At 37.4% G+C, this 11740-nt stretch overlaps 2 protein-coding genes across 2 annotated transcripts; one reads left to right on the top strand and one right to left on the bottom strand.

The window, feature by feature from the left end:
* The first annotated feature begins 21 nt into the window (after nt 1-21).
* LOC140950466 (solute carrier family 22 member 15-like) lies at nt 22-8213 on the top strand. The gene is made up of 8 exons (XM_073399698.1): nt 22-549; nt 1975-2402; nt 3326-3544; nt 4360-4494; nt 4791-4870; nt 5349-5469; nt 6359-6431; nt 6876-8213. The coding sequence occupies exons 1-8, from the start codon at nt 310-312 to the stop codon at nt 7146-7148; spliced, it is 1569 nt and encodes a 522-aa protein (XP_073255799.1). The 5' UTR covers nt 22-309; the 3' UTR covers nt 7149-8213.
* A 264-nt stretch (nt 8214-8477) lies between these two features.
* On the bottom strand, nt 8478-10706 carry LOC140949763 (uncharacterized). Its single transcript, XM_073398902.1, has 2 exons — nt 10444-10706; nt 8478-9090 (listed from the first exon to the last, which is right to left on the bottom strand). The coding sequence occupies exons 1-2, from the start codon at nt 10704-10706 to the stop codon at nt 8478-8480; spliced, it is 876 nt and encodes a 291-aa protein (XP_073255003.1).
* Between the last annotated feature and the right edge of the window lie 1034 nt (nt 10707-11740).

Below are 11740 nucleotides of genomic sequence, written 5' to 3' on the forward strand. Positions count from 1 at the left end.
CTTCTAATGTCTTACCTGGTTACTTAGCTGCACCTGTTCCGCTAACTCGTCATCTCTAATTTTACTTCCTGGGTAAAACAAAAGATCAAGGGAACAAATGGCGGTGAATTTTCACGTTTGCTCAGCGGATGAAAAGGACAGCACATCATCACGTTAATGTGGAAAGGATATTCTTAGTTTATAGAGAGTGACTGCAGATATAGACCCGGATTTGCCGTCGCGGTTTAAGCGATCGCACACTGAACACCGAGCTTCTTGAAATGACCGCCGATGAAAATCAATTGAATCATCACTGGGGGAAAAAGGAAAATGGAATTTGACCACGTTTTGAGGATCATTGGCGAGTTTGGACCACATCAGAGGAGGCTATATGTGTTGTTGAATTTGTCTCTAATTCCTGCTGCTTTTCAACTTTTGTTGCAAGTTTTCGCGGGCGCCGAGCCAAGCTGGTCTTGTCTAAATTCTTCCGCAAACGAAACCTGCCCTAGGAATAAGTCACATTGTTTGGAGATACAATACACTTCCAAGTTCACATCCATTGTCACAGAGGTACGTTTAAATGTTTGCTTCTGTTGAAAAAAAAAATATGTAAAAACCAACTAGTACCAAGCTAACCAATATCAGAGTAACTGATTACAGTATCGGGTGCTCTTTTGCTCAGTTAACAGTGAACTTTGAATGTAGGTCTGATAACTAAAAATTATACAATTTTGAAGATTCAGATATAAATACTACTTTATTAGAGTTCGCTTTAGTTGGCTAGTTGTCATAGCTATATTTTTACTTTGCTAAAATTCCCCCCAACTGATCAAATGGAGGCCAATAATTGTTATCATAAACAAAGGGATTTAGCTTGTTCACAATTCTTGCTGAAATATTAAGCGGTTGTTTTGACTACGAAATTAATTCTGGCAGCTTCATTTATTTGAAATTCACTGACCTGACCATACTTTTTCAATCTACAATAATTGCCATCAGTAATGAATTATTAATGCCACGAATATTAAATTAAGGTTGCAATTTGAAACCCTTTTTAATTCTGTACTTCCTAAAATCAAGGAAACGGTAGCCAGTGCCAGAGATCAAATTCAGGAAACAACAAGGAAACAGCAACATTAACTTTATTATATTGAAAAGATATAATTACACCAATATGGGGAATTCCCAGGGAAGTTCAAGTCACATGTGTATATACTCTTCATTTGTGTAATGAAGTTACATTTGAGCAGTTTTCCGCAATAATTAAACAATTGGGATTTCAAGATGTCAGAGCTGGAGTAGCTGTTAAAGTCAACATGTCACAAGAGCACCCCCTAAATGAATCTGCTTACAGTTCATTGCGAAGCACCGTCGAATCCCACTTAAAGACCACTTCATTGTTTTGACCAACATAATTTTTTTTGGCCCAGACGTAAAACAACAAATATTGATCAGTCATAAATTTTTCTTAACCAATAACCTCTTTACAGTAAATTTATGCATCTATCTTGTCAATACCACCTGATACTCCAGGTGATAAGGTAGTCACTTTACAGGGTTTCACTCACTTTAGTTCGCTGTAATTTGATTAAGTCAAATGTGTTTCATTTTTAGGATTATGCTGATTTCCTTAATTTATTCATTTTTTATTGAGCATTTGGAAATGATGCTATATAAATTCTTGTATCATTTTGATGTAAATTATGATTACAGTGGAAGCTCTCATGAGCAGACACCCACAGGGCGCGAAAAGGATGTCCGTAACTGGCACTGGCTACAATACAGGAATGTAAAAATACAAAGATTGTATGGGAGTTGAGAAAAAACAGGGTTTGTGAAGGCGGCCATATATTTTTAGAGCTGCCCTTTTTATAAAAGTGTCCGTTAGGAGAGCTTTTATTGTATAATAATAGTGATGATGATGATGATGATATTTCATAGCTGGCCAATAATAATAACTACATACTGACTTGTGAAAATGGTTTTGTTTTGTAGTGGAATCTTATTTGTGAAAATGCGTACAAAGCTGACCTGGTGCAGTCAGTTCTAATGACTGGAACACTCTTTGGTGCTCTGATACTCGGAGCATTTGCAGACAAATTTGGAAGAAGAAAAATTTGGTACATTTCATTTACTGGACTTGTAATGTTTGGTTTTGCAAGCTCATTTGCTCCAACATACAGAATATACACTTTGCTGAGATTTTTCACCGGTTTTTGTATTGGTGGAGAGATATTATCAGCTTTTGTCCTGGCGACAGAGCTTATTGGACCATCTTATCGGGGCTTTGCTGGTACAATGGCACAATGTTTTTTTACAACCGGTATACTGATTCTTCCCATAGTTGCTTACCTGGTCCGTGAGTGGAGGACATTATCTGTTTTGCTTTCTTTACCATTTTGTGTTTTTATACTATTTTTTAGGTAAGTTCTATAAATCTGCTATATAATGGTTGAGTGGGCAGTCTTTCAATGTTTTACAATATATTTGCCCATTTCAGTGGGTGGGGCAGGGCAAGGAGCGGAGGGGACAGGAGGTCAGTGACCAACAAGAAAGCTTCGGATACTTTGGTCACTGCGCACATTTCAACAAACCTGTATATTATACTTTTTTTTCCTGATTTGTTAACCTACTGATTCTGTAAGCCATTTTATACTGTATCAACTTGAATTGTGCAAAATAGGCTTGAACTTGAACTTGGTCAGGAGGGAGCTGGCTGATGGAAGTAAAGCTTGGGGTTAAAATTCTGACCTATTTTTTAGACAAAAAAATACTTGCCCCGTACAGCTAGGACAACAACCTCTGTCTCAACATCTTGCTTTGTTTGTTTTGGACTGCTGCAAAGAATAATTATTTCAAACAAGGATCTCAGTCAACCTCAGATTTAACCTTCTGCCATTCTGTTAACTGTACAAGGTAAAAAATCTTAGTTTTCACTCCTGGGCCAAATTTTGTGGAAATCATGAGTTTTTGTTCTTACTTCTGTTCTTGTTCTTACCTCTGTGGACAAAATCCTGTGGTGTTACCAGTTAAATGAAACCTCTTTAGCACATTGTTTGCTTACTAAGTATTATAATTTTATCTTTTATGACTTTTGCAAAAAAAATGTTCTTTCCTTGGCCACTATTCGATTGAAGTTTAAATACAAATTTTTTCATAGTTAAAGGGTGATTTTAGCATTTTAGTAAGGGGGACCTCAGAACTCAAGGGAATCTTTTTTCAAGGGAGAATAATTTAGGTGTAAATATTTATTATAGATAGGTTTATGTGACTGTATAACTTTTGGAAACCACACGTTATTCAGTGAACTATTGTAATTTTTATACTACTTTCATTGAAAATGCAGAATTGTTCCTGAATCAGCTCGATGGCTCATAATCCGTGGTCGTTTAGCTGAAGCTGAAGACATCTTGTCTAGCATTGCAAGAAAAAATGGTATAGCTGTACCCAAGATTCTTCTACAAGTACACCGTCCACTTTCTGTTGTTGGAAACAAATATGGATGTTTAGACCTGTTCTCCAATTTGAAGATTGCTAAAGTTACTATAGTATTGTTTTATTTGTGGTATGTCTGCCAGTCAATCTAAATAAATCAATAATATATGAAATAATATCTTAACTAGGATATTTACACATGACAGGTTATATCACTGATAACTTTGTGACCCCTTAAAACTACCTAATGAATTAAGGCCATCCCCATAAAATGTTTCGTTTCCCATCGCCCGACCGACCCATTTTTTTGGAAAAGTAAAAAAAAAAAATTCCAGAATCACTTGTAAAGAAGCAAGTACTTTGATTTACAAGCACACGATCTTGTCCTATTAACACCAATTGTCTTAAATTATCATTGATACTTTGTTTTTGTAGCCTTTTTAGATATTTGATAGTCCTGTTAATATACATCTTTACCATCTGATTATATCTTGCAGACTAAACGTGAGATTTAATATGCAATCATGTGTTCATTCATTTTTTTTGTTTTTTTGCCCAACCGACCGACCCACCTTCACGAGAGGGAGGGCGGTGGGAAACGAAACATTTTATGGGGATGGCCTAAATGATTAAAAAAAGTGAACAAATAAATAATCCACAGACAGAGAACTACTTTTTCAATAAATTCATTGTTATCCCCTTTCCAATTTTATAAAAAAAAATGGCAATAAAAATGAATTTATTGAAAAAGTAGATCTCTGTTGGTGGATCATTCATTCATTCATTGTTTTATCGTTTAATTCATTTTTTAATAAATTGTTTTGATTTATTGAAAATAATAATCATGGGTTTACAAGTTACACAAGACTGCAATCAACTAGATTCATGACATTGTACAATAATATAATATTTGTTGATTTATTTAATTTTGTTCTTTTCCTTCAGGTTTGTTAACACACTAGTGTATTATGGTTTATCTTTGAACACCAAGCATTTGGGTGGTGATATCTATAAAAACTTCTTTTTATCAAGCCTAATGGAGCTTCCTGCCTACCTTACCAGTGTTTGTTTGATCAATTGGTAAGTAGAGGTATTACAGTAACGCAATGTAGTATTTGAATGTGTAATTGTCTGACTCTTAGTGGTTACCTAGAGTACTCTGAGATTTTGGGTTCTGGGAGTGGATTGGCATGAGAAAACAGCTGAAATTTCATGATGCCATCACTGGTTTCCCTGTGAAATAGAAATGTGTGCAGAAATTCCATACTGGTGATGTATCACGACCCAGATCTGGATCTTAATGCATAGGTGGTTTTTAATTTATGATTATAATCAGCATAACTGAAATTTGATACAGTGATTGTCCTTTTTTTCAGGATTGGACGTCGTCGTAGTCTGTGTTACTACATGACGATAGGGGGAACAGCATGTCTGGTCTGTTTATTTTTTCAAACAGGTCTGTGGTCTGTGAAAGTCTCCTCCCTACCACTTCCTTATCCTGTAAACAATTTGACCTTTTACTTTGTTTTGCCAGAAACAAAATTAAATGTCATTCTCCCAAAAAGTGTCCCAGGTTTCCCCATTGCTGTGCAATAACTAGGACTTAAGATTTAAAATTGAATCACAATAAAAGTCTTTAAGTAATATAAGTCTGGTCCATTGTCCTTAATGGTATAGTCAAAATTCTATGAAGCAGCCGTGACCTACAGGGAAGGGGCAAGTGGCCCTTTAACAGAAGTTCTTTTTACAGTGATTACTGACAGTTTTGCTCCCCGTGTCTCTTGTAACGTACTGCATGCTAGATACAGGATGGCCAACTAATAACAGTTTGCTTTTAACAGAGGTTCCAACTCTTGTTAATAAGTGATGAATATTTAAAGGATTAGACATAACCTGAAGGCATTGATTTCTTTTCACTCTTCTGCTCTCTTCAGGTACCAAACCAGTGTACAGGATTCTAACAACCATCTTTGCCATGATTGGCAAGTTTGGAATCTCTGCTTCATTTGCTGTCATTTATATTTATTCTGCAGAACTTCTTCCCACAGTAGTTAGGTAATGTACATTACTGTCTTAAACAATTAATTAGAATTTTGCAATAATTAATTAAAACTTATATAGCGCATTTCTCATGGAGCTTGATCAATTGCGCTTTACAATGAGTTAAAAAGACTAAAAATGAATAAAATTTACAAGCAGGTACCAAGTTTTTTTTTTAAAAAAGTATTTAATAATAAAATAAACGAAATAAATACCCTGCTACTCCACTGCGCTTTACAGGAAGTTGAAAAGACTAAAAATAGAAAAATTTACGAGCAGATAAAAGGTGTAACAAAATGAAATAAAATAATAATAATATAAGTAAATAATAAAATAAATGAAATAAATACTCTACTACAGATTATAAGCTTGTTTAAAAAGACATGTTTTAACATGGCTTTTAAAATTTGAAAGAAACTAATACTGAACATAATACTCAGTAATAGGAAATCAACCTAAGGTCCTTAAATCGGCTTATTTGCTTTCCTTAACCCTTTAACTCCCAATAGTGACCAACAGCAATTTTCTCCTAACAATGTCCATACACTGTCAAGAGATAAGGTTGTAAGAATGTAAAAAATGATCACGAAAGAGAAAATGCCTTGATGTTTTATTAAATTCTCTCAACTTATTTTTAAAGGAAATGTATGGAGATCAGTTTGGAGAATTTGTATGTGGATACTGGGGCTTAAAGGGTTAAAAGGCGTTCTGTCAAAACTACGCTGAATTTCAGGTGTTTTCTTGAAGAGTCTAAATTCATAGAGTTCCTTCTCTTGAAAAGACACCCCATAGTCCTGTACATGAATCAGTTAAAGCCCAATCACAAGCCGTTGGAGGAAGTGTTAGAAAAAAGCTTTTTAATTAAAATTTATATTCTTCATAGTTCAATCATACTATTTTATAGGAATGTTGGAATGGGTGTGTGCTCCATGGCTTCAAGAATCGGTGGCATTTGCTCTCCTTTTGTTGTTTTCTTGGTAAGTTTTCTTGTTCAAAATTTTTGCAATTGTTTACCAAAGTTTTGAATGCTTTTTTTGGTTTGTCAGTCTCACTTACTTCCTTTTTCAGCTTTTAATTACCGTAAAATTCTGAAAATAAGCCCCGGCGCTTATATTTTTCAAAGGCCCTTTTTGAGGGGCTTATTTTTGGAGGGGCTTATCTATGGAGGGAAACGTTTCAAAATCGATTGGGCTAGCCTTATAATTGGAAGGAAATTTTCCGTTTTTGCTTTGTTTTGCTTTGTATTTGAGGGCAATTTTCCAAGTACAAGCCCTCGGGGGGCTTATATTTGGAGGGTCGATTTAACGGAGGGTTTTTTTGCGTTACCGGATTGGGGGGCTTATACATGGAGGGGCTTATTTTCGGAATTGTACAGTACCTTAACAGTGCAGTGTAATATAAATTTTTTTGTCGCATTTTAGGGAATCTACACACGCCCCCTTCCCATGATGATATTCGGGATGTGTTCATTTTCTGCTGGGTTACTCAGCCTGATTTTACCAGAGACCCTAAATAAACCACTGCCAGAGAGCTTAGAGGAGACTGGGTTCGAGGGCGTGGAAGGCATGTCATATGAGCGACTAGAAATGGAACAGTACACACGTGGCGCAGTTGATTCGAATGATGATGTGTTCCAAGCGAATGATTCAGACTTCGATGATGATCTTGTTAGCGAGAAGACGACGTTTATCTAGACTGGATGCGTTAAATGAAATGAATTTGTGTGGTGGTGGACTAGCAGTTAGATATCAAGGAGTCGTTGCTTAGTTATCCAGCAAAATCACGGCTATCCCCGGTCAAATTAGAAAAGGAATTGGAAATTGAGCAAATTAAATGGGAAACCCTAGCTGTCGGAAGGCAGATCATATCGGCCAAGGGTCAGAACCATGAACTCAAATCTTATGTAACTATGACTACTGCAGTAGCGGTCAAAGCCGGACTTCAACCCCAAAATATTTAATTTTTGGAGAGGGTGGGGGTTGGGGTGGGGGTGCGTCGGGATTACGTCAATCCACCTTCGAAGCAGTCATGTCGTCATGTCGTTTGCTTCTTTGACAGATCCATTCCCATTCCCCCTGCAGAAAGTTTTAACTTTCTGTCTTGGTTGAACGAACCGTCTCTACCTACATGCACCTGCATTAAATTTTGGCGGCATGTAGCCCTATGTTGTAACGATTGCAACTTATTTTTGGGGGGGGTTCCTACATTGCTTATTATATGAAAATTTTTGTATGTATGTAGTACGAATTCGAAGGTAAATTAGTAACTATCAAATACAATAAATTAGACAACGTAGAAATCAACTGTGTGCACTCGACATTCGATCTTTTTCTAGGCGTTACTAGCTTTTAAAAAAGACGTCGATGTTATTCCCATAGCAAGCATTAACCTGAAACTTTATTTCCCTTCTTTGTTACTAAACACGGTACATGTCATTATGCCATTATGGCTCTTGTACATGTAGAGTGATTCATTTTAAACAAAAATCTTCCCGCCGTGGTAAAATTACATTAAGACCCATGAGCTAATATTAAAGGAAAGTGTCTTTGGTCTGATCGTAAGGAACAAACCTTATCTCGAATAAAGTAATTCTTACAGTTTCGAAAAACCCTAACAGAAGAATTCACCTTTACACTCCTAAAGTCTCTTTTTTCTGTCGCCCCATGTAAAATAAATCCAAGACAGTCTTGGATTCCGGAATCCAGGTACTTGATTTCGGATTGCAATCGTTAGTGGGATTCCGGATTCCTTGAGCTCTGCTGTATTCTGGACTTCAAAGCTCAGGATTCCGGATTCCACAAACAAAAATTTTTCTGAAATTGGTGATCATTTAAATAAAACCTCTTCAGCAGCCCTTTGAGCTCTACAGTATTTTGCGACATGGCATTTGGTATTTTAAGTCAACTTAACTGTGGCTATTTAGGAGTAAAAGATGAATTTTTCTTGTCTACTGTTCTATTTACTTGATCCCGTAATTCTCAAAATCAGTCCTTGGATTGACTGGTTGCCTTAACATTTGCGGATTATTTCCATCCCGGAAACCACGAGGAAAATGATGAAGTGGTCTTAAGGCATGCTTCGAAATCGCTGAATCTTTCACATGATATTTGAAGCCCGTCAAATATGCCAAAAGGTAAGAGGCAATACGAACTCCAGGGTGCATGCTTGCAGCACAGGTCATGTTCGTAACAGGATTGGTGGAAACAGCAATCGCCACAGACCCACTCCCAACAGTTGCATCCTGCACCGCACATACCACGGCAGTCATGCTTCGTGGGCTTCGAGCAGCGCGTCTCTTTTGCTCCATACTGGTCAGCAGTCTCATCTGCCATGTCAGGCGCTTGAAGCTCTGGTGGTATCTCTACCCCTGACGTCATCAGCAGGTTGTAAAGAAGGCCATAAAAAGGCGAGAGAATCTCCAGCAATGTGCTGTTATCTCTCAACGCTGTGGCTGCCCGGTCAATCAGCAAGAGCTCCGGGATCTCGCGAAGAGCGCGCAAGGCTTGCTGGTATTGGCTCCAGAACAACGGGTCTGGCCCATTTGCACTCTGGGAAGTGATCCACTGTGCGAAAACTCTCATGTGATCCGGTTCCCTCTGGACATAATCAGGGAGATAAACCATTAAGGGACCTGATCTGTGGAAAGATAAACCCCAGTAACTTAGTCATAATTGATTTTAGCTGCAGGATGTTTTAAACCAGACAAACATGAATGTTTAAATGTCCATTGATTTCAAGCTGGAATTCCTAGGGATTCTTATAATTAGCTTTCCGATTCTCTCCCATTATGGCTCATTGTTTATTTTAGAACAGAAAAACTAAAAAAAGAAATATAATTTTGCTAAAGTGTATATGTTTTTCCTAATTTAAATTAAGTCTCGTCTAAATATTTCACTTAATGCTAAATCATTGCCTCTCTTTTCTGTATATTGAGCTTGAATCGTACCACCCTGGGTCTGAGAACCAACCCATTCTGTTTCTTAATTCGAAACCTATGGTAACCATCGCTACATCTTGAACATGCCGTCGAAAATGAAAGAGAGGTGTTAAAATATCTAGGGAGAGCTAATTGTACTGGCATTCATGTCTTTTAATCAGAAAAATAATAAGGGCGCCAAGAACTTTGCACTTTGCTTGAGTGATTGTTTATTCCCTAATTGAAGTTCTGTAAGTTTTTTTTACGTTGAATGTTGTTATTTTTGTGTATGTCTCTTTTGAACTCTATCTATCTATCTATCTTTTCGACGCCTTTCTTGGCTTTTTCTTTTTCTAAGTCTTGAATTTTGAATGAATCAACCTGTGTAGCCACAACGTCAAGCTCACTGCATTTCAAACTGATTTGTGGGAAAAGAAGCGCCACTGCTGCACAACGGGATTTATTGCGAACACAAGCCCCCAAACAGCGGAACTTATCCAAGCTGTGTATATAAATCTGATAGTGTTGTTTCGCCTCTCTGGACGGTACATGTCGCCAGTATTCATCTTTATTCGCCTCTGATTTGGTGACACACTGAGACAAAGCAAAGCAAGTGAAGAAATGTCGTGAAACGGCAATGATTCGAAGCCCAGATTACAAGATTGCTATACGTTAACCACTGATCAACACAAAATAATCATTTTAGTGGTAACACATCCACAAGGTGGCTCTTCGTCGACTATGTTCCGCGGATAAACGTGATTTTAGAAATACTGGCTTTCAAGGAGAGGGGAAAGGGGGAGAACAAACACACATGTGGCATTACCATTAGGTCATATGGGTGGTGGTGGTTTCACTGTACCATTGCGCCAAACTTTCCCACAAAATTAAAGTAAATTAGTTTTATTTTACTAAGGTAAAAAAAGCAGTCCTCCCGGTCTAACAAACCTCTGAACCTTGGATCCCTGATCAAATTTGAACTTAAGAATCATGTTGGATTCGCGGAAAGAGAAATCGTTGAAGTCAGTGGCCGAACCTCCAACCAACTTAACCATTTTTAGTACGTGACGTACCTGATGAAAGGCTTGTCCAGAACTTGATACAAAGTTATATTTTGGCCCAGATCTTGAAAGATGGCTAGTACAGTTCCAGTGCTTTTCCGCGTCAGTTTTATTGAACCGGTCTTTACATCAAAGCAGACGCCCAGTGTCTGATTATAAACATAACACCCACTGACTTCTTCCTGGGAATAAATATTAAGTTGAATCCCTGGATCTGAGGCAGAGGAACAGCTGAAAATGATGAAGGTAAAGACCGCTGCTGTTAAGCTTATCATCTTATCGCCCGCAGCAGTTCTGAATTTCTTTGGTGAAATTGAGGGATGACAATTCAGCTGATTGCAGGGAGAAAGTGTGGTCTGGATCGTTTGAGATCAATTTTAATGTATTTATCTAGCTGCCATGGCTTTTAAGCTGATGACAAGTTTCCTTGATTCTGGTGATTAATTCATTGATTTGCTGCAATAATTGTTAGTAATAGACAATTCCAGACGATATTTCTAGACGGGCTCCTTTTAACATTGGAGTAACAATGACGGACAAAACAAACCATATACCCATGCATATTAACTAAAGATGTATTAAGACGGTCGGCTGACTTCGCATGATCAACTTATTTTCGATTTTTAGAATTTTTTAACGCAAAAGTATTTTTGGATAATAAGACGGCGTCATGGAGTCGTTGAGTTAAAATTGAATGCTCCTTATTACACTCTCCTACATGTTAATGGGGATACTGCATGAGAATGGCAAATTACAGTGTATTCTTCATTCTTCGTCTAATGTAGGAAATTTTAAAGAGTTTCTTGGCTGTAAGGAATTTCTACTGTTGTACTGAAATGGAACTTCATACAGTGTAACTTGCGCTTGCAAAAATAAATAGACTATAAATGAACCACAATGAAACCCTGTTAATACGGACACTGATGGGGCCATAAAAAGTGTCCTTATTAACTGGGTGTCCGTATTAAGCTTTACAGGTCTTTAGAGAAATTGTAAGGAAGGGCTTTCCCCAGGGACAAAGCAAACTGTCCGTCATGTAAACCAATCAGTATCCCACCATCCTAAAGTGTCAATTTGCCCCTGGTTTTAGCTGTTTTTTTAAAGGTGAAGGGCGCCATCGTGTTCTTTTCTTCTTCTTTTTCCTTTTTATTCAGGCTTCCCCTCCCAATGTCTTTTCACAAAAGAAGTTTGATCGCGCAGGCTTCCAACCAAAGTGCTTTCTTATTCTTCACGGCTTCAAGATAACCAAAGTTTTTTTCCTTGTTTTATATGCGGCTCCTAATGAAACCTCCATTAAGCGGACACCTTC

This window comes from Porites lutea, chromosome 10, assembly GCF_958299795.1.
Source record: "Porites lutea chromosome 10, jaPorLute2.1, whole genome shotgun sequence".
Classification (NCBI taxonomy): Eukaryota; Metazoa; Cnidaria; class Anthozoa; order Scleractinia; family Poritidae; genus Porites; species Porites lutea.